The sequence below is a fragment of the Curcuma longa genome, chromosome 16 (genome assembly GCF_044706935.1).
Source record: "Curcuma longa cultivar G26 ecotype Majalengka, Jawa Barat chromosome 16, ITB_CL_G26_1.1, whole genome shotgun sequence".
NCBI lineage: Eukaryota > Viridiplantae > Streptophyta > Magnoliopsida > Zingiberales > Zingiberaceae > Curcuma > Curcuma longa.
Genome location: NC_133876.1, coordinates 11,923,069 through 11,946,467, shown reverse-complemented (window position 1 = coordinate 11,946,467; position 23,399 = coordinate 11,923,069). Strand labels below are relative to the sequence as shown.

Sequence of the window (23,399 nt, the reverse complement as noted above, 5' to 3'; positions counted from 1 at the left end):
GTCCGAACAGTTTGTAACCTGCGAGTTTGATATTCTATGCGACTCTCTTGTGCGCGTCCGTGAGCGCCACATGATCCATCGTTCATCACGCGATTGCACGTCAGATCTGACCTTCCAAATGTGGGAATGTACAGTGTTCCGCCCCCGACCTCCACCGCCGTCGCCGCCCTCGCCGCACCATCCAGCCACCGCCGGCCCCTAGCTCGGGCGCGATCGACGCACCGCTCGCTGCGCGTCGGGCGACATCGAATTCCGATTGAATTGTGGTCGGAATCCAACATAATTTGGTCGGAAATGCAGTCGGCAATGGCGCGCGTCGATTTTCGACCAAATCGTGCTCTGGAGATCAATCAAGGGCACGTCGGTCCTTCCTCGGCTGGTTTCCGATCGCGATTTGGATCGGAATCCGACGCGTGCCACTGTCGGCCGTGTTCCGGCCAAATTGCGTCGGATTCCGACTACAATTCGATCGGAATCCGACATCGATAGTGAGCGGCGCGTCGATCATGCCTGGGCCAACGGTGGCCAGACGGCGCAGCGAGGGCGGTGACAACGACGATGGATCAACTGTGTCGCTGACAGAGTCGCGCAGCGCAGGTCACAAAGAATATCTAATCTCTTATAACCTGAACTGCGTAACTAGTCAGCAGATCGATGACGTGTCCTGCAACGGCCGCGTCATCAAGGTGTCTCTGGCTGTTACCGAGGTGCAACTTAACACGGTGAAGGCTATTTCGGTCATTTCAACTTATTCTCGGCCAAGGGAAATCTCCAAAAGCCCGGCGATCGAGGGTTTTAGAAGCGGCGCCTCGAGCTTCGAGCGGCGAGAGAGAGAGAGAGAGAGAGAGAGGGCGGGCGAGGGAAGATAGTGAGCGAGGGACCAGGTTCGTCATCGGCCAGCCTTGTTCGATTTCTCCTCCGTAATGAACCAGGCGGATTGCTGTTTGACCATTGGATTGGGGGCTCTGGAAGTCAATGTCTCGTGATCTGGGTAAAGGCGAGGGTCTTATCGGGTCTTCTTCTCCTTCAGGCGGTAAGATTTTGATAACTAGCTTGTGATTGTGTTAGGCTTGCCCTGTCTCGGTTAACGTCGTTGTAAAATTGCATTTTTTTTGTTGGGTGCCCGAAGTTTCGTATTGGTTTAAAGGGTTTAGTTTTGGATTTTGCAAATCTCCGTTTGACCACAGATTTAGCTGTGAAAATTTTGGATTTTTGGATGTAAAGGTTGGGTACGAGATCATGATGCTTTGTATGGCTAGTGCAATATGCAACACAGGTACTTATCGAAGAAGTGTGTTGGTGTTGATGCGCCTGTTCGGGCTTTCAGGGTAGATCAGAGATTCAGATGGAAGGAAACAGAGTTGGCGTTCAGAGCGTGGAGTGTTCCTGAAAAAGGAAAGGTTGCAGAAATGTGCATGGGTGACTTAATGATCAAGCCAGATACACTTCCAAGAAAGAAGTAAGAAATAGGGTGATTGATTTCCTATTTATGAAAGGAAGAGATTAGAACGATGAAATTATCACCGGAGTGGCTGACCAATGTAAAGTCTTGCAATGCATGACTGTTAGTTCAAGTTTGTTGGCCATTCCATTTAATGTGCCACAAGTACAAATGACACTTAATTACTGCAATTATGAAGTATGTTTTAGCCCTTTATTGGATTGGTCAGACTAAACGCCTAATAGTGAAAATCTAAGGGAGATCTATCCCCGAGCTTGGTGTTTTCAGATTGCCAAACTCTATCAACTGGAGTCCGAATGTTTTAGTGATCCTTGCCAAACAGCTTTGGTCCAATCTGTCATAAAGGAGGAGCGTGGTTGGCCTACAGCAAAATGTCTGCCTAGCAGTCAATCTTCCAGTATCTGATAGATGTTGAGCTCTTACGGATTATCTATTTCTGTATTATCTGTTTATTTAGATGTGTGGTGATTGTTTTCAGGCCATAATTTTACATTAGCAACATTGATGAATTGATACCTGAAGTTAGTGATTTTCCTCCATTGATTTATCAATGGATTTTGGAACCTTTTGCATTCTTCAGTGACGCATCTGCTTGATCTTTAAAATCTTTGAATTGATGGTGCTTTTGAAGTAGCCATTATTCAATCTTGTGTTCTAAATACATCATGTCTGTAGTGGCCCCTATCTCCCTGATGCTTCACATATGTTTGCCTTCCTGCTTGTAGTTTCTGGACTATGGTTTTCTAATTCTATTATTGTAGTTGAATTTGGAGCAGTTGTATCTTTTGGTTTTGGACCTTATTAATTGCTTCTTCAGTATTTGTCTTAATTTGAACATTACCTTTTTGATTTTAGCAGGAACTGACTGCTTTGTAGGTTTGTGAGTTGATCTTGGCTTCTTTGAAGAAGGTACTTTGTCTGTGAATTGCTGACCGCCAAAATTTCACCTAGAAATCACTCCTAGTACAACCATAAATCTTTGGCCTTTCATAAATGAATTATCTGGAAAAAAACAGCTTCAGATAAATGGCTACAGAGAATCCATTGAGGTTCATAGGGAATGCTGGAGCTGGGAATTGGGCCCTTGATAAGGATCCATCAGAATTTACATCTTCAGGTAATTTAATTTCAGAAGATTTGGGCCCACTTTTAGAGGGGCAAAGGTATCATGGAAACACTGGTGTTAATGGTCTCAGTCGAAGTGGAAGTGCACCTCCGAGTATTGAAGGTTCTCGTGCAGCTTTTGATATCTTGAAAGGCCAGATTGCTGACGTGGATGGTAGTTTGGAGAACCTAAACAATGCAGCACAAAATTGTAACTCTGAAGAGGAACTACGTGCTCATCCAGCTTATTTAGCATACTACTGTGCTAACGTAAACTTGCAACCAAGGCTTCCTCAGCCTCTTATCTCTCGGGAGAATCGACATATGATGCAACAGATTGGCGGAATTGGTCAGAGTAGGAGATTGCTTTCATTTGATGACAACAACAAAACATCTTTCTTTGGCTCTCGACCTGTCCTATCTACTCATAACGAGGAATCTGAGGATGATAGGTCACCTAGAACTGAACCCAGCAACTCGGTGGATAAGAAGGCTGATGTTCTTCCTTTTAATTTTTCTCTTTCTGAAGGACGGCTTAACAGTATGGTAGATTCAGTGGAGGTAATTTATTCACTGTTCTAAATTTCTGATAGCCCCTTTCCTTCAGAACATTTTTTTCCTAGTGCATTGAGTAAACTGCTACTGTTCAATGGTTTTATGGCCTAAGCACGGGTGGCAATGGGCTAGGCCCAGACTCAGCCACCCACCCTGCTAATATCTGTGTTGGTCCAGCTGTATCTGTGTGCTGGCACAGGTAGGCTGAGATTCCTAGCATAGGCCTGGCTGGTTTTTATTTTCCTTAAAATTATTTTTATTATTAAATATTTGTATAATAAAATATTGTTAATATGGTGATATTTAATAGCAATATCTTCATTAAATATTATTACAAAAATTTAATTGGCCTGGACTTGAGGTGGGCTGAATTTGTGTTCATGCCTGGACCAGCCTGCTGGTCATGTACGTGTGGCTTGTCTAGTTGGGGTTGCATCATGCTAGGCACAGTCCAACTTGTGCCAGGCAAGACCCTTGGTTACCTAGCGCATCTTACCCCTCATGGGTCTAAGCTTAGATGTGACTACAAACCTCTTTCTTCGTGCATGTAAATTTATAACTTTAGTTATACTCTGATCTAGATGATTAAGTACCTAATGCATCAGCCAATACAATGTTTCATGCTGTACTACTTCGGGAAGTTCTTTAAGATGATGGAGGCCTTGCTTTGGGAATTCATTATAATACATTGAGATTTGTTGTTCTGGGTACTCATTCCTACTGATTCTAGTATGCTTTTTGTTGCACGGATGTGCCACTTGTACAGTATTGCCATGTACCTGGGCCAGAGAGTCCACATATGCTGTAAGCATTTTCTCATAATACTGTTTTAACTTCTAATAAATTCCCTAATTGCCTGAGTCTGCTCTATGAATGTTGCCTGTAGTTTGCATGAGCATTTCTTAATGATTTCGTAGTAATTGTCCAGACTAAGTAGCCAGATAGATTAAACATAGTTCCTTTAAAGTATTCTGAAATTTATGACTGGCTTAGAATAGATTACTACTATATTTTAGACATTATTTGAAGATACTGATTATTTTTTTTACAGTTCTTTTGAAGCTTGAGTTTTTGATGTTTCAGGAAGATTTTCCTCAGACTTCATATCCTTTATATCATGACCATTCTCATACTTCAAGACAAACATTGCTAGAACAAGAATCCAACCAGGATTTGTTTTCGAATGCTGTACGTGATTCTTCTGTTGGCATAACTATGCTACAGCGAAGAAAAAACAGTGTACATGCTCATTCTTCTCACAGAGGTTCACATTCAGTTGGATCCATATCGAGTGGTGATCTTGGTGGCATGCCAATTTCATGTGCAGCATCCACTGAGAAGACACTTGTTCAAACTGAAACTAGCAGTGGCAGCACCAATTTTGAGAATGGTGTTTCACCTGGTGGTATGGTTGGGTTAGGGATCGGTAATATCAAAGATGAAATAAAGAAGCTAAGGTTATCTTCTGATGGCTACACAACCAACCAAAGGCGGCATACCCAGCCAGGTAATTTGCATTCACAAAGCTCATTTGCTCGTGCTCAGCTTGGTCAGTCTCAGATGATTTCTCCAGGAATACAACATTCTCAAAGTCCTGGGAGTCTTTCTTCTCATGGCCAACCAAAATTATCTGCAGTTGAGGTGCAGCCACTATCACAATCTTCCAGTATTTCTCCATTGTACATCACAGCAATGGCATATGGAGCTCCATATTACCAAACTCTGCAATCTACTAGCCTACTTCCTTCTCAGTTTGGCATAAGCGGATACACATTAAATCCTTCACTAGTGCCATCATTGGTCACTGCTTATCCTCATCATCAGAATGTTGTTCCAGTGCCTTTTGAGAACGCAGTTGGAGCAAACTTCAATACTAGAGTTCCAGGAGTTACATCAGGAGGAAATGATTTTTCTGGTGTTGACATTCAGCAGTTATATAAGATGTATGGGCAGTTGAGTTTACCTATGCAGCCTCCCTTTACTGACTCTTTATATATGCCTTTCTATCAGCATCATTCAGTTGATGCTTATAGTACTGCAGCTGCTGTTCAATATGAGCCAATGATATCCAGGGGAAATGCTGTAGGAAGCTTACCAGGCCTCTATGATCCACAACAAGCGCAGGGTTCTACATATCTACCTGATCAAACATTCCAAGTCACTAGAGGTAGCAGTGTCAGTACCCTGAATACTGCAAGAGGGGGCACTGTCAGCCCTACTTACTATGGGAGTCCCACAAGTATTGGTGTGATGATGCCATTTTCAAATTCTCCAATGGGCAGCCCTGTTTTTCAAGGACCTCCAGTGGCTGGAACAAGCTTTTCGGGAAGGAAAAATGACAACATTAAGTTTCCATTCAGCTCTGAGAGACATACTGGTTCTTTATCAGGGTGGCAAAGCCAAAGGGGGCATGAGAAGTTTGATGATCCAAAGCCTTTCTCTTTCCTTGAAGAGCTCAAGTCCAACAAAGCTCATAGATATGAGTTGTCTGACATTGTTGGACGTGTTGTTGAATTTAGGCAAGTTTTATTCTTCATTTTGTTTTCTAAATTTGGCCTCTTTAATGTTGGATCTTATTGTGTTGTATATTGTTTTGGTTGATGTATCTTTTCTTGTATCAGTGCTGACCAACATGGTAGTCGATTTATCCAGCAAAAGTTAGAGACTTGTAGTGTTAATGAGAAGGCTTCAGTTTTCGGTGAAGTACTTCCATATGCTTCTTCGTTAATGATTGATGTATTTGGGAATTATGTTATTCAAAAGGTACATCTTCCAAACTTGTCTCTGACTACTTCTCTGATACTTCTTCATGTATAAGTACTCTTGAGAATTTCACTGGTTTGACAATCTTTCGTATTCACTCCTCTGTTCTTGCAGTTTTTTGAACATGGGAGCCCTGAACAGAGGAAAGAGCTTGCTAATAAGCTTGTTGGCAATATCTTACCATTGAGTCTTCAAATGTATGGTTGCCGTGTTATTCAAAAGGTTCTCTTTCTTTTAGCTAACCTTGTCCATTTTGCACCATGATATGTACGCCATTTGTTTCAAAACTGGAATTCACAAAATTTAACACCTGCTTAATATTCCATGATGTTCATCTTACATTGGTAGCTTTGAAATATGCTAACTATATTTGTTATACTGAATTTGCTGACAAAGCAGTGTATTTGCTATTACATTTTATCCTTTTTAAAATGATTTCAGGCAAGGAACTTAATGAATATATGTGTAGAAGCAGATATAGTTCCTGAGGAACCAATATTTCTCATTCTTATCATTTTCTTTCTTTTTGTTTTCCATTTCAAGTGAAACTATCCCTACCATGCCTCTTCGCATTACCCTATCAAGTAAAATGTGTTGGATTCTTCTGTAACTTGGCATGGTTCTGCCAAAGCTGGATGTCCTCATAGGGAAAGCAAACTAAGGCAATAGAAGAAGAATGATCTAATGGCTTAGTCCATCTAAGCTACCTTATGAATGGTAGAATATTCATTCACTTTTTTTGTCATAGAACAGAAAAAAGAGTAGTCCACATCCAATTTTGCCATGACTTGTACTGAATGAACCATGCTTTATTCAGATTAATATCAAGTTTTACAGATTATCTAGCACTTATCTCTATTACCATTATTGATTCTGCATGATCATCACTTCTAAAAAGCACAGTTTTAAGAACCAAATTGTAAATAGTTAGGGGTTTATTTGTGAATATATGAATGATAAAGATGTACTAAAACAATGATAAGCTTATATACTTAGGCAGAGGGAGTACCTACTGCCTATATGCCCTAATAATTTTCCCCAATTAACATGGTACCAGAGCTAGTGAAATTGTTACCTTATTCGGCTTTGTCTGCCACCACACGCACTTTGCATGATTCATCACCAAACACTGTCCAAGCGTTCTTCAACCTCGTTGGCTTGGGATTCTTCTTCTAGGTGATTTTGCTTCCTAGCATCATCACCAAGTTGGACTGTGTGAACCTTCTTCGCCACATACAGGAGTTATGTTTCCCATTACTATTCTTCACCAATCTTGCCTTTAAAATTATTCTTCATTATATGGTTATTCTGCTCGGGATTTCTTTGCTGATTGATTCCTTTGTTGGTTGATTTCTTTGCCCGCTCTTGAAGACCAATCTGGTCTTACTGATTGATTTCTTCAATTAGGACCAATCTAGTCTTCTCTTCAGTTCCCTGCTTAGAGTTCCATTGTGAGGTTTTGCACATACGCTTGAGATCTAGTAGTATTCTTCCTCGATTTCAGCTGTATTTCTACTGAGACTAATTCATAGGCAATCTCTGTTCGATATGGAGGCATGCTATGACAATTTAGATGGCGGTTTTACATTCTAATGATAGTTGGATTTGGTTCTCCTTTCCCTAACAAATTCACAGTTGATTCTAATTGGGTGTTTACGTGAAAACATCATCACTCTATGGTGCACTTTGGACTAGCTACAAACTCATTTTGTGTCTAAAAGTTACACTCAAGTCTATGGCATTGATTATAAGATTGCCTAGGTGAATTTGTGCAAAAATCATATGGTCAATATGGAGGAGTTCTAGAGTTCTATGCAAGATTCAAAATCTCGAGCTTACTCTAAGGTGAATTTGTGCGAAAACTATATGGTCAATATGGAGGAGTTCTAGAGTTCTATGCAATATGGGTGTTTACTGTGAAGACATCACTCTATGGTGTGTACTTTGGACTAGCTACATACTCATTTGGTGTCTAAAAGTTACACTCAAGTTTATGGTGTTGATTATCAGATTGCCTAAGGTGAATTTGTGCGAAAATCATATGGTCAATATGGAGGAGTTCTAGAGTTCTATGCGAGATTCAAAATCTCGAGCCATAGAGTTTCGATCTTTGATTATAATGGTTCAAATTTGGTATTGTGCTTGTGTATTAATAATACAGAGTCGGTGGCAAATTGGAGATGGAGGGATGAAGAAAAAGAAGTATAATAAAAAAAGAAGAGAGAACAATTACCTTTAGTTGCAAGGTTTGAATTATCATTCCATGTTGTAGTTTTTGTCCTTAACTAGAATGGTATTAGTTTTAGTATTGTGTTGTGCAGACACAAGTTAATAAAATTAACAAACATTACTTAAACGTCGTCATGTATCGAGATCGTACTATGTGTATCGAGTGTCAACATGACACGCTGCACGATTGACAAGGGCAACACGACAAATTACTGTGCATATTACTATCAAGGCCCAATAATTTACTAGCACAATATATTTTGATTGTGCACCGGCATGGTATGAGATTTTAAACTGTGCTAATGTGATCATAGTATGCCCCTTTGGCTAAAAGAATAAAATTTATAAGTTGTCCAACCTACCATGCTTAATAGATTAGAGTGATGGGCTTTTGAGAAACATGTAGAATTGTAGAAAAGTTGAGGATTAGGTGATGGATTATTAGAAGAGAAAATAAAAAAAATATTTTTGGTATTTAGACGTGACTCAAACTGTTGGGTGTAATTCAAATCATAATAGATTGTAAAATGTGTGCCAGCTGGTGAAGATGTGGGCTTGATATTGATAAGGTATAGTTTGAATTAGCCATTTAATCAACTGGAGCTAAAAATGTGAGCTTTAGAGAGAGAGAAATTTTTACAAAGAGCATCCTAGCTAGAGAATGATTATGTTAAAAATAAAAGGAGTTTTTATTTTTATTTTTATTTTTTGCAGGAAGCTAGATTCTTCTTTTCTTTAGATCATATGCTTGAGGTTATACTAGAACTTGAAAGTTTTTTTATTTTAAGGGGGAAAAGTCTAAAGTGACACTTTCAGTTGCACTGGGAGATTTCCTAAGCCTTCTATCCAACTCCAGCTAGATTTTATTGAAGTCTTCTCACCCTTGTCTTATGGTTGCAGGCTCTGGAGGTTATTGATCTTGGTCAGAAAACACAGCTAGTGCAAGAACTCGATGGAAATGTCATGAGATGTGTTCGTGATCAGAATGGGAATCATGTAATTCAGAAGTGCATTGAGTGTATACCAGCAGAAAAAATTGGCTTCATTATATCTGCATTTCATGGGCAAGTTGCAACACTTTCTACACATCCTTATGGTTGCCGTGTGATTCAGGTTAAGGAAGTTTCTATTATCCAGATAGTATTCTGATCCTGAGATTCTGATCCGGAAACATTATTTTCTGTTTGTAGAGAGTCCTGGAGCATTGTAGCGATGAATCTCAAAGCCAATTCATTGTGGATGAGATTTTGCAGTCAGCTTGCCAGCTTGCACAAGATCAGTATGGCAATTATGTCACACAGGTGAGCGCTTTAACATTTCCACTCTGTTGTCTCATTTCTGTAATAAATGAAGTATTTCATGTATTCGTCATCCATTGGTTAGTGGCAATTCAAAACATGCACTCTGTCAGCAGTATGGCATTGACAAGTCTATTTTTAGCACAGTTGTTTTTTTTTTCATGAATGATCTTTATGTTGCCCTTCAAATTGTGATATGTTGTAGAGCAAATTAATTGGGTTGTACCTGAAGTTAAAAATGAGGTCATCTTGGTCTGCTTTCTTCATTTGATAAGTATGCAGAAACACATGATACCTTCCATTTTGGTTGTCCATAAACCATAGCTAACCTGGATTTGGTCATTCTCCATTATGCTTTGCGAAATGTAGTGTGCAATTATGAATGTAATAAAAGGGCTTAAACCGCAATTATGAAAGTCATAAAGGGTTTAAACTAGACATGAATAAACATATTATTGTTTATTATCGAACCCTTTATTTCACATTCTTGCTGTGTGTAAACCGACCTGTTTAGATAGTTTATAGCATAATAGAATGTCCCACTCTCATTTCTCCTCATTCCTTCTCATTCGTCAGTGGACTATGTATGTCTGTACAAGTCATGTCAAGAGTGTACCATAGAGCTTAGTCAATCTTTACTGAATGTATGCTATCAATTGTGCATGAGTGACATCCCACGATAAGGTAATTTTGCTGTGAATAATTTCTAGATTATATTTTTGAATATATATAACAGTTCTTTTTTATCTGATTTATTGTCTATTGTCACATCTCAATCCTTACATGATTATATCATTTCAGCATGTTTTGGAGAGGGGAAAAACACACGAAAGGAGTCAGATTATCAGCAAATTATTTGGGCAGATTGTACAGATGAGTCAGAACAAGTTTGCTTCAAATGTTATTGAAAAATGTTTAGCATATGGTAGTACCGAAGAGAGGGATCTCTTGATTAAGGAAATAGTTGGACAAACTGAAGAAAATGACAATTTATTGGTATGTTCAAAGCTTTTGCAAATTATTAAATATGTATTTTAGTATCCTGATCAATTAGTCTTCTTTTCCAGGTAAGCTATGTGATAATTTTTTTGAAGTTTTTGTTCATAACTAGTTGTTCATGTAACTTAGAATACAATAATACAATTGGGATGAAGAATTAGTAGATTGCCACTTTTTCTAACCAGCAAAGATATCAAACAGCTTCTGCATCTTCTGGTAATTGTGTTCTTATTTACATTGTTGGGGCTAAAATCTTAGTTTGTTTCATTATATATGCTAATAGTTGGATCTAGAAGACCTTATAGGCAAGGTTTGAAATATCATTCAGAGTTGGGATTTTTGTATCCTGGTTGGAATTATACGATGTTTGGGCGCGATGACATGCATTTTTCTTGGCACTGTGGAATGAATTGCAGAGAAGAGGAAGAAGACCTAGAGGAAAGGGGAGATGAGGAGGGAATCGACTTACCTTTGGATGGAAACTTTAGCTCTCACACTCACGGCTGCTTGCAGAAGTCCTTGTAGCTCGCCCGTCCCTTTATATTTGTAGGTGGAACACTAAGTTTCACACTTGCCACCTAGCTCGAAATGGTTTTCAAATCTTGCTCTTATAGGCATGTCCAAGATTTCTTAGACATCTTGTTATGATGGAGGCATGCCCTTTTTGAAAGTTAGGAACATGGTGCTTTCCCTTCCTTGGTTGCAGTCTTACTCGTACCTGCACTTTTTCTTTCGGTTGAGTTAAGCATTACCCATTTGAACAATGAATGACCAGCTTACTAGTTTCGTATCGTAATCTTATTTCTTCGTTTGCTCGTTAAAACTTTGATTTTTTTGTCTACTAGCTAATAAGCAAGTTTGATGTATTTTTCCTTCCTGAGGAAGCAAATGCTCCCATGTATAAGTAAATCTTAAAATGTATCAAATCTGGAATTCCTCTTAAATGCTCCAAGTAGATCCTGAACCTGTGAATTATGGTTTACGTTACATCTCCATTTGTTAGGCTGAATATCTTGTATTTCGCAAATATAGACGATGCGCGTAAGTACATTGTGGATTTCTTTTTTACTTCTGTTATGCCTCTGCATCTGAGTTCATTTCCTTTTTCAGGTGATGATGAAGGATCAATTTGCAAATTATGTGATCCAAAAGATTCTTGAAACATGCACCGATAAGCATCGGGAAATCCTGCTCAACCGCATCAAAATTCATCTGCCAGCTTTGAAGAAATACACTTACGGGAAACATATAGTCTCTAGGATCGAACAAATATATGGTGAAGGTGTTGTCTCACGCTTACCCTTTGATTTATAATCTGTCAAGTAACTACTTCCACTGGATCTCTTTAGTTTATAAGTTTGTTCTTCCAGATGTTCTTGAACCCTAAAACAAGAAGAGAAGCCGCCTGCCTCGGTAACCCTAATGAAGGAGAATTCCAAGAAACTCCTCAAGGTGGCTTCTATCATGCCTTTTGCAATGCACAGGTCACAGGTCAGGCTTACTACAAGTAGATTCATACTTTAGGTGTATATCGTATATCGCATATCGCATCTATTTTATGACCTAAATTTGGTATTTCATGTATTTAAACTATTTATAGGCGTCTAGCTTAGCGTATCTGAAGGTGTATATTGATCGTACATACGGCTTCTGTTCTTCGTAGCCTCGCTTGATAGTATTATGCTGATTTGGCTCTATACATGCCTGTTACAAATATATCTTCTTGAGTAGTTTAAGCTCCTAGTTGATCAGTTTGTTTCATATCCATTTGAGAATTTTTTTTGAATTCTGGCTTAAAATTTGATGACTTTAAAGATGATTTGTCTTGCGATTGAAAAACCTAATTGAATCCTAAGTTCGCTCACAGTCGAGAAGTAAGTTAACTCGATTCTAACTCGATCGAGCCTCACTTGGTTTAACTGATTCAATTTGAACAAGAGCTCAATGTTGATTTGGTGTACATGATCAAGATCTTAAGTGTATATTAGGATATGAGTTTGTCTACAAAGCATTCCTATTGTATTTGTTTACTACAATTTTTAACATCATAGACATCTTATAAATGTGAATTGTGCAGCCACAAAATTTATGAGAACCAATGAAATAATTCAAGAAAGTGTTTAGTTGGTTTGATTTATTTCAAATGCTGGTTTTATTGCTACCCTTTTATGTATATTTAATGCTTTGTTTACTAGGAAGGAAAGGAATCTTAGGAGGGGAAAAATCTCTAGGGAAAAGGATAAGAGAAGAGAAGAGAAGAGAAGAAAAGAAAAAGGGTGGGAAGAAGAAAATATGAGATAAAAATTCATAGTTGCATAGGGTCGTGTGAGGGGTAGCATGAGGTAGCCGTGTAAGCGAGTCAAACTGCTTACAAGCTATTTAGGTCTTGATTCGAAAAAAATTCGTTCGAGCTTGTTTGGTTAAGTTAATGAGTTGAGTTTGAGCTTGATTTCAAACTTGAAAATATTATCGAGCCAAACTTGAGTTTAATAGTATTTTTGTTCGTGAGTTTGCGAATGTGTTCGTTAAGGGACTCACGAATATGTTCGTTAAAAGACTCATTTATGTTTGTGTGTGTGCATAACGAACTCGAACTCGAGCTTGTTTAACGATCTAAAAATTATATGTTAACGAGTTGAGCTAAATTAAGCTTGATAAATTTTTAAATGAACTATTTTTGTTCAAGTTCGAATCAATTTCGTAAATTATTTAATTTCATTATGAATTAAGTTCGAGCTTAGGGAAAAATGAATTGAGTCGAGCTTGAGCCTCTGGTTTGATTTGATTACACCTCTCATTGTCCAAGACCTTGTTGTGCAAGGCCACATAGGGTTGTCTAGTCATGGTCGTAGTGCAAGAAAAATCAAAAATATATATATACGAAGAAGGAAAGTTTGTTTCATCCAATTTGAATGGATAAAAAAATATTTTTATTTATTATTTTGTAATAGGTAAATAACGGAATAGATGAATGATTTATTTTTTTATGAAATAAATGTTCTATTATTTTTATTTCCGTCCTTAATAAACAGGGTTGGTATATTTAAGAGAAAAATAGTCTAGGAGGCTTCATATCGTTGTATGGGATCTAGAATTAAATTATCTAGTGAAACCGCTTGACAAAAATATTTTTTTTTAAAAAAAGTAAAATTAAATAAATTTGTAACATAATTATCTGTTGACTTTTCCTTAAAACTAATATTATTTTGTTAATTTCAATTTTTTTTTTGGTTTTCTCGTCTTTATTTTTAAGTTATCTGGTGAAGTAACTAAACCCTAACCCGATTTATTTGGTGGCTAGTTATTTTTTTAAATAACTTTTTAAAACTTTATTATTTTATTTCAGTAAAAGTCTGTCATTTGGTCTCATATGGTCGGTTATTATAGGGAGAATATTATTTTAATTTTATTGAGATTTGCTTATTATTCACTTAAATAAACTTATTTCGTAATAACTAATTTGTTCCCTTATCGGAGGGCAATTTTATGATCTTAAAAGACAACAATTTGATGGGTGACATTAAATAATTTTACCTTTCTATTTTTTAAAAAAATATTTACCTAAATCTTCAACTCAATCTACTTTATGAATTAAATGAATTAGTCCACGAGTCCATAAAAATATAAAAAAATTATTATTTTTAAATTTAAATGGTATATTAGATAGATCAGTTCGTAAGTTCATTAAATTTTTTAAATTTTAAATTAATTTTATTTTTTTAATTCACAGACCAATTCAAACTTATCATGGGCTTGTCCATCTAGATATGCCATCAACATGGGCGAATCAATGGGCTAATCAATCCGACGGATTCAACTCTATCTTTCAAGTAAAAGGAAATTATGATTTATAACAAACATGTGACTTTTGAGAGCACACTATTGAATTGGTATTTTATCAATTCATTGTAAGAAGGGTCTAAATAGATTGATCTATCTAGATCCGCGACCTGTGTAAGTTAATCTACAGTAATCTTGAATTGATTCGTAAATTAAAAAATATATTATTTTTAAAATTTTAAAATAAAATTTTATTTTATTTTTTCAATTCACAAATCAATTCAAATTTGTCATGGGCTAGTCCATCTAGATATGCCATCAACACGGGCGTATTAATCCGATAATTCGACAGATCCAACTCTACCTTTCAAATAAAAGGAAATTATGATTTATAACAAACATGTGACTTTTGAGAGCTCACTCAAGTAAATTGAATTGGTATTTTATCATTTTATTGTAAGACGGATCCAAATAAATTCATCCATCTAAATTCACAACTTACGTAAGTTAACCTATAGTGGTCTTGGATTGATTCCATCTAAATTCGCAACTTACGTAAGTTAACCTATAGTGGTCTTGGATTGATTCGTGAATTGAAAATTTTATTATATTTAAAATTTTAAAATAAAAATAATTTTTTTAATAAATTAATAAATTTAATTTACCTAATTCACAATCTATTTTAAAATTTTTAATATTTTATATATATATTTTTTATTTTTTTATGAACTTAACTTATTTAATCTGTAACCTAAATATAAAAATTTTAATTATATCCTGTCGAACTCGTAATCCATCCTTTCAATGAATTACCTAAGCTCACCGGTCATGAATTGACTAATTTGACCGCACTACTCGACCCTTCCAAGTAATTTCAATGTGCTCTTCTGGTCAACTAAAATTTAAATATTATTTGAATATTTTTCCAAAATTAGAAGAATGGCTCAATAGTGATCACATGTAAGAGCATCCGCAATGCTTGTGGCGTTCTAACGCCTTTAATCAGTGATCGATTGGGTCCACTAACACGTGGTTGAGTGGTAGTCGACCAGTGTTAGTCGGGCATTAATAACAGACGTGAAAGAGCGAAGGAAAGATGTGGGAGAGTGAGGGAGGAGTGAGAGAGGAGTGAGGTATTGAACGCGTTCAGAGTTCTGAACACGTTAATAGGTGGGTCCGTGCTTTTTATTTTTATTTTTTTAATATTAATACATTCGTAGAGACTGCATAATGTGAGTGGTGGTCGATCACGTGGTCGAATCATATGGTGACAACCACCACTCAACCACATGTTAGTGGACCCAATCGATCACTGATTAAAGACGTTATAATGACACGAGCGTTGCGGATGCTCTAACACTTCTACACTCAAACAGGTTGTTTATATGAATTAAAATTTTAATTTGAGACCGAAAAAAAATAAAAATTTCTTTCTTAATTAATTAAGAAGATCGCCGGCGACGGCGACATCGACACTGATCCCGACGCCTGCACCACCACGACAAAGATCATTTTTACCCTCGAATCGAAATGGTGTTCAGAAAAAAAATTAGGGCAAAATATGAAGAAAACAGGATTTCATGGATTTCTTTAGCATGTAAGGTGGCCCTTTATGGACCTCCAAAATCTCAAGGAAGATCCATCTAAATTTCCACCGATTGTTCTCCGTCCATATTTACAGCAAGAGCGCAACTTAAGCGACCCACCAAGAATTAGGACGATGAAAAGAGAGCGTAATCCATCAAAAGAAAAATCCATCAAATGCCGAGAAATTTAATGCAACTGTTAATTTCGCATAGAAATCGAGTTACCAGATGAACCGACGGCGAAGGAAGCATCGAGAGATGAGATTTTTATGAGCGAGAGACACTGACCTATCAAAATAGCTGCAGGATTCATCACCCTGCATCAGCGCGGTTCCCTCTTCCGCTTGTCGGCGTAGAAATTAGAGGAAGAAGAGCAGCACGATTCAAAGTGTGGAGGAAGTCGACATAAATTGGTAGACGGCGAGCCGGATCAGTGGCCTTAGCAGAGTCGGCGGCGGCGGCGACAGCGACGGCGCCATCGAGAAGGACGATAAGGAACAACAAAGAGGAGGCGTCTTATAGATTTGAGGCGGAACCGTAACCCTAACCCTAGACAAGGGAACACGGCAGCTGGGCCATACACCGTTATTGGATGTGAGTGAGCAGCTCCATTTCGGCCCAAAGGCCTTAATTTAGCTCGTGCAACGGTAATATATTTTCGCGGTTAATTACATTCTTTCTAACTACGGTATGATAGGGTGTAAATGAGTCAAGTCGTTCGTGAGCTGTTTGAATTTCAGTTTGAAAAAAAGTTCGTTTGATTAGATTAACAAGCTCGCTCAAGCTTGATTTCGATTCGAAAATATTATCGAACTGAACTCGAGTTTAATAATTTTTAGTTCGTGAATATGTTCGTTTATTGATTGTGAATGTGTTCATTTAGAGACTCACATACATTTGTTATATAACGAGTTGAGTTTTAACTAAGCTCGTTTAATTTTTAAATGAGTCATTTTTAAACTAAACTTGCTCAAGCTGTTCACAAATTATCTAATTTCATTACCATATGAATTCAAATTTAAAAATTAAAACTCGAATTAAATTCAAGTCGTCGAGTTTGAACTTAGAGAAAATGAACCTAGCTCGAGCTCAAGGCTCTTTGCTAATTTCTTTCAATATGAAATAATCTTAAAATAATAACTACAAAGTGACATGTCATTTATCCTTCTTAATTTAATTTATTGATCGAAGAAATTTTTTTTTCAAAATTAATCAGTTCAAAAGTTTAAATATCTAAATTATATAAAAATTAATTTAGACCCACTTTTGAGAGAATGACCTTTATCTACAAAATTATTGTACCATCTTACAATTTTCAATGAATCAAATCTAATAAATAAGCAGATTAAAAAGTTAATATGAGACCGTATAGCTATGTACTATTTGAGATTTTACTACTGTTCTTAAATAATAGATGAATTATCAATCCATATATTTTGTATGTCACCATTAATAATGTCAAAGATATTATATATTTAAAATTATAAAATTAAAATAACTAAAAACAAAGATTTTATCTTATTGGATCAGATAGTCCCAGTTGATAATCTCAAACCCTAAAATAAGAAAGGATGAACTATTTGAAAAAATTGAATTGATTAGTTCCCGAGCAATCTGAGTGTCAGTGACTAAGTTATTCGAGTGTTGAGTACTCAAACCACCTTAGTGTTAAGTGAGCTAACTTGTCGAGTTCCCGAACCGACCGAGTACTGATTGTAGAGAAAGTCTATCATGCTCAAAGTGACTAAGTCTTAGTTAACCTTCACTAAAAGTCATTAACACCTTAATACACGTTATTGTAGCATTAAACTATTTCAAGTCATACCATTAATAATTCAATTAGTAATACAGTTGGTCGATCACAATCATTCTCCAAATCCTTCTCATGAATGGAATGGAGAAACAAAGAAGAGAATCATTAGCTGATTAATAAGATGATATAACAGGTGTTAAACAAAGAACAGAAAAAATACATGAGTTTTCAAGATAAAAAGGATCATGAATCGACAATGAGAGGGTTCTCCAGGAATGACTCGATGGGAAGAAACGGTGCATGCGATCGAAGAGACAAAGGAACATTTGGTGACTTTTGTTGTTTCATACTTTCGAGTACATTTCTCACTTCATTTGCTAGCTCAACAACATAATCATCTTCATGTCCTGCCATTTCAACAAACACATACCAACTTTTACTTTTAATTTAATCTACAAAAACATTGAAGTTTAATTATTCGATATCATCATGCTTTTACCTATATTTGCCATTCCTTTCTCCAGCTTGAAGAGATAATCTCTGTTGTTTCCACTTGGACCATTGGCTGTAGCTATTTGGCTGATAAAAATTAGAGGAGATTGGATCAAACAACAAGAACATGTTGGGATACAATCAAAATCTCACATTAGAAAGACATGAAAAAGATCTTGAAATTATAAGATGGAGATATCTATATTGGTACGAGATTTTTTGGATAAAACTCAAAAATAAAATTACGAAGGTGTAAGTTTAAAATAGACAATATCATACCGTTTTAAAGATATATGTAAATTCCATCGAATCTAACAGTGGTATCAGAGCAGATCTATATGGTACCATTTGGGGCTCCTAATAAGTGGTCCGTTGGGACCGTTAAAGGGGCAGATCCGTTGAGATCCGGACCAATAATAAGGGGTCTATTGAGACCGTTAAGGGGACGAGTCCATTGAAACCGTTAAGGAGGGGGATACATTCAGATCTATATGATGCCATTTGAGGGCTTCTAATAAGGGGACGGGTCCGTTGGGACCGTTAAGGAGGAGCGTAAATTATTGGAATACAATCAAAATCTCACATTGGAAATATAAGGAAAAGATCCTGGGGTGGGCTGTTAAGGAGGGGTAGATTGTTTTTCACATTAAAAATATATGAAAAAGATTTTGGGATTATAAGATAAAGATATCTATATTAGTACGAAACCTTTTCGATAAAGTCTAAAAATAAAATCATGAGGGTGTGAGTTCAAAGTGAATAATATCATACTATTTTGAAGATATACCCTAAATTTTATCGGATTTAATAGAACATACAAAATAATTAACAAGGAAAAGATAGGAAGCTTATTTTATGTCACCTTGCCATTTCGACCATGGGAGCAGGTCCCAAGTAATACTTGTTGGCCTCTTTGTTCATGGTTGATAGAAATCTGAAAAAAAAAAATTAACAATTTAATGCAATTTGACAATTTTGTAAAGATTTTTAGGTGTGGCAAATGTAAGTATCATACATTAGGACTCCTGTTACAGTTGGCTCAGAAGTCTCTCCTTCCTGAAGAACAATTCATTTGTCAGGGAAGAATCGGAAAGTGTTGAAGGAAGAAGCATCTGAAGATCGAGAGTCAGAAAGAAGCTTACCCTGTAAAAGTCCAAATGGCTTTCGACATCGTACTCGCATTCTCGTCTCCTCAAATACTGAAAAGTAAGACAAAGGATCAGACTCAGGGATTGAACCAAAAAACATGGTGATGGATCTACCTCTATTGCAGCTCGTTCCCTTTCGAGGTCTCCTCTGACGCAATATGCAGCACCCCACTGTAATGGAATCGATTTGTATTGAATTGATTCGACACGATGAATGATCTTAGAAACTGAGTCTACTTACGCAGATTGCTCCTTCTTTAGGTTCCAAGGTGCAGGTTCTGGCAGGATTCTCCGGTGTGCCTCTGTGATCTATGCAGGCTGGTAGAAGGAGTACCGAAGTCAAATCTTAGCCTCGATCGAAAACATAGAAGGAAAACAAATGAATATCTTCTCCCTACCGAGATCGAAAACACGCCTGTAGTCCTTGATAAACCCTATGATCTTCTCATCGAATTCGAATCCAGGGTTCCAAACCAGAGATCCATAGCCGAAAACCCAGAGCACCATGATTCCGAAACCCTGCACTCCATTCAGCAGAAATCGAAGTTACTTTTCAACAATCTCGCCCCCTTTTCGAAAACGGCATTGCGATCGAAAACCATTTCGATTACAGATCCCGATCGAGAAAACTCCAAAAGGGGCGAGAGCACACTCACCTGAAGGGGAAGCGATTCGAGGAGAGATTCGAAGCGGATGCTCCTCCTTGAACGGGCGAGCTAAGGGAAGACCCACCCGAGACCACTGAACCAACGCAGGAAGGATCGAGCTACCGATCGAGAGCTTCGCCGGAGTTCGCGTAGTCGATTCGGAGCCGGCGATGAACTGGAGACCTTTATATAGGCCGTCTCCCTACTTTGTAAATTACGATATCGCCCTCTCGCAGCCTTAATCCCCGCTGCCGTATAGAAGGGCATTATTGTACTTTCAAGTGGCTGAAAGAGAGACGATGAACCTGGACGGGATTTGTGGGCCTGGCATCGTTTGTGCTGGCGAAGGTGCGAAAAAGTGTGGAATTCGTTCGAAAGCAACGGAAAGTTAGTTGAACAAGAACCCGCGTGGGCCCCCCTGGCCGGGATCCAGTCCAGGTTCGTGCGTGGGGCGTGGGAGTCTGTTCGGCCGCCCCGAAGTTGGAATCGGCAGTCGTCCTACGTGGCGCTACAGGTGGTGGCCCGGTCCGGGGTTTGAGGAAAATTCTGCTTCACGTGAAAAATGCTTCCTATAAGGCGGAGATTTAAACGATTAAACGTGCAGAAATAAATAATAATAATAATAATAAATTAAAAAGAATTAGATATGGTGTGAAAAAAATTAAAAATAAAAATGAATTTTGCTAAATGTAGAAATGTCAAAAATATATATATAATTTAAATTATTGACAAAGAAGATGAGCATGGAATATTTCAATTTTTTTAATGTAAAAGAAACTGCTATTTTACATAATACATCTAAATTTTCAATCCGAACCCAACCGTAAAAAAATTTTGGAGTCAGAATTCGAGTCCAATCCAATTTGACTAAATCTTAAAACTTTCAATCCTAATATAATATTTTTCATATCGACTCACATCGAAGCCACCTTGAAGCATGGAGGCCATTTTCACATGAACCCTAGGCCTCTTTGTGTGACTTTGTGACTTGGAGGCCATTTTCACATGATCCCTAGGCCTCTCTTGCATGACTTTGAACGTTACATGTTTAAAGGGTGTGGCCACCATCTTTTGGAATTGTCAATGCAACATTGTTCAACAAGAGCCTCAGTCACTAGCATTTCCATCTTCAACTTCTTCGACATCAAGTTTTGATCGCGAGTGAGATGTATGCTCGTAAAAAAACATTGACCTTTTGCACTAGGTTCCTCCTAGCTTTCTGACTAGCAAAAATTATTGAATTCGTTGATTCACGCATAGATATCAAAAGTAACTTTTTTAAAACCTATTGATTTTATTGAAGACTATCAAAGATTAAGCCAAAGAAAAAAATAACGAAAATATTATTAATCAACAAAACCGTCTTAAAACCACTAAATAGGCGTCTAAATAAACTCAAAATAAAAAACTCTAACTTGTAAAAGACAAATACCTTTGAATCCTAAAAATAAAAAATGACTAAAAATAGTAATAAAAATATTTAGAGCTTCCAAAAAGGTACTAAACGATATCTGATGGACTCGAAATCGGCCCGTTACGATTAAACCCAACAACAAATATAAATCTATGAAAGAGCTTTGATTTACCATAGATGGTACCTCGTTCTAATATTCGAGTCAAAAGTTATAACTTCAAGAAATTTACTTTGTTATTTCCGTATTACTTTCCTTGATAGGAATAGGCACATGCTCTAAATATTGCCAATTCTCTCTACACAAGATTGGTAAACAAAAGTAAATCCTAACCCCAATATTTTTCATCTTCTACATTCTCACTATGACTTAGGTATCGAAAGGATCTCGTTAGGAAGACTCTCAGTGAGTCCTCTAACACATGTTTACCTATGTAGAAAGTTTCGTCAACGAGATGTAAAGAACCAATAGATTTTTTACCATAACAATAAATTTTGTATTTAAGAATAATGAGAGTGGTCAAATATCATCAATTATTTTTTAAAAACTATATAAATATAGTATTATTTCATTTCCTTATTTTTTTTTATCCGGCGAGGATAATTCCTAGTGACGTGGAAGCACGTGACATAGTGACATGGAGGAGGAGTAAAACCCGAGATAAACACGGGGTAATGACGTGGGACAAGGATAAAGAAATCTCGATCTCTCGAGGTCATGAGAAAGGTAAAAAAAATCGACCTCCCTAAGAGGAGAGTCCACCCCTCCGTACCCGAAGATCTCCTAACCTTCGTCCGAAATACACCGACTTCTTCTCCTATCAGTCTCAATACTCTCATCCTAAGCCAACTAACGTCCTAGCAAACCGCCAACCTCATCAAGATGTCGGCATATACCTTGGTATCAAAAATGAGCTCTTCGTAACTTAAGTTTATAGATTGCAATCCCTCACAATAATAGAGTACACACTCTATCGTCCGACCTCAATATTAGATCGAAGCCCTCCCTCATCTCCTTTTACCAAGCTTGATCTTTTACAATGATCTCTCGCCAACCTCACTGAGAGGTCGACGCAAGGTACAAGATGCGAACCGAGCTCTTCTGGACCTTGGTGCACATAACCCTATTTCCTATGATCCCCGTGGCATCAGGCTAATCTCGTATGCCGACTTCATGACTTGATCCCGGTATCATATACCGACCTCATGATCTGGTCCCAGTATCACATACCGACCTCATGACTTGGTCCCGGTATCACATGCCGACCTCATGACGTGGTCCCGACCTCACTTCCTTCAGCTATGACATACATAAAGAGCTCGGGGCACACCTAGCTCAAATCCTCAATCCACTCAGGCTCGCGACATATCTGCACATCCCTGCCACTCACATAAATCGCCTATTTCCGATCTCAGGTTGCGGAGCAAATGTCAATAGGTCGACACACTGACCTTTTCATCAAGTTTAGTAACTTATCTGCAAGGATTAGGATATAAACCAAGTCCTTCTGCTTGGTCCCGTACGATCCTAACCATCCAAAAAATAACCTACATTGTGTCTTCGGAAATCTGTCATCAATTTCACTATACCAATTGACAAGTTTAAAATATAAACCTCGCAGTATATGATATTTATTAATTATTGATCCGTACTTTTTTACCATAATTTTTCTTTTTAAAAATAAAAGGATTCAAATTCATCATGTAAAACGATATTTATTAATTATTGATCTTACTTGTTTTACCATAATTTTTTTTTAAAAATAAAAGAATTCAAATTCATCACAAAACTGACTCATTTGATTCAATCCGGTCTAACCATCAGACTCATTCACTATGTCCCAATCTATCGAGTCCAGCTGGCTATGTCACATAATCGATTGGGTCTAACTAATTCATCGGAGTTGACTTGACTGTACCACAATCTAAAAAAAATGATAATCCCAGTTAGTCGCATTGACTCAATCCCTAGGGGTGACCGATTCGGTTTTACGGAAGTTTCCCACCGGCCACCAGGGTAAATCGGGAAACGCGCACGTAGCGGCCAACCCAGATGTCCAGTATCCTTTGATTGCGATCCCCATTTGAAGGAAAATTTCTACAAATACGCCGTAGTTGAGATCGAACCGCGGGTTGGGTGACAACCTAGATGTCCTACTGCGACACTATGAA

General features: G+C 37.5%; 2 protein-coding genes, 1 long non-coding RNA gene and 1 other non-coding gene across 4 annotated transcripts; 1 reads left to right on the top strand and 3 right to left on the bottom strand.

Moving 5' to 3' along the window:
- The first annotated feature begins 833 nt into the window (after positions 1 to 833).
- On the top strand, positions 834 to 12,161 carry LOC141847331 (pumilio homolog 5-like). The gene is made up of 10 exons (XM_074735347.1): positions 834 to 1,033; positions 2,321 to 3,127; positions 4,205 to 5,640; positions 5,743 to 5,884; positions 5,999 to 6,106; positions 9,014 to 9,226; positions 9,304 to 9,414; positions 10,213 to 10,407; positions 11,521 to 11,692; positions 11,781 to 12,161. Exons 2-10 carry the CDS (start codon positions 2,489 to 2,491, stop codon positions 11,795 to 11,797), a joined length of 3,033 nt encoding a protein of 1,010 aa, XP_074591448.1. The 5' UTR covers positions 834 to 1,033; positions 2,321 to 2,488; the 3' UTR covers positions 11,798 to 12,161.
- A 3,622-nt stretch (positions 12,162 to 15,783) lies between these two features.
- LOC141848150 (small nucleolar RNA snoR103) lies at positions 15,784 to 15,889 on the bottom strand. Its single transcript, XR_012603488.1, has one exon. It is a non-coding gene; the product is annotated as a small nucleolar RNA snoR103 (small nucleolar RNA).
- A 38-nt stretch (positions 15,890 to 15,927) lies between these two features.
- LOC141846932 (uncharacterized) lies at positions 15,928 to 16,260 on the bottom strand. Its single transcript, XR_012603393.1, has 2 exons — positions 16,065 to 16,260; positions 15,928 to 15,972 (listed from the first exon to the last, which is right to left on the bottom strand). It is a non-coding gene; the product is annotated as an uncharacterized LOC141846932 (long non-coding RNA).
- A 1,469-nt stretch (positions 16,261 to 17,729) lies between these two features.
- Positions 17,730 to 19,685, bottom strand: LOC141847848 (gamma-glutamylcyclotransferase 2-1-like). Its single transcript, XM_074735935.1, has 8 exons — positions 19,568 to 19,685; positions 19,411 to 19,487; positions 19,284 to 19,340; positions 19,164 to 19,220; positions 19,037 to 19,077; positions 18,884 to 18,955; positions 18,029 to 18,108; positions 17,730 to 17,936 (listed from the first exon to the last, which is right to left on the bottom strand). The coding sequence occupies exons 1-8, from the start codon at positions 19,674 to 19,676 to the stop codon at positions 17,773 to 17,775; spliced, it is 657 nt and encodes a 218-aa protein (XP_074592036.1). The 5' UTR covers positions 19,677 to 19,685; the 3' UTR covers positions 17,730 to 17,772.
- Between the last annotated feature and the right edge of the window lie 3,714 nt (positions 19,686 to 23,399).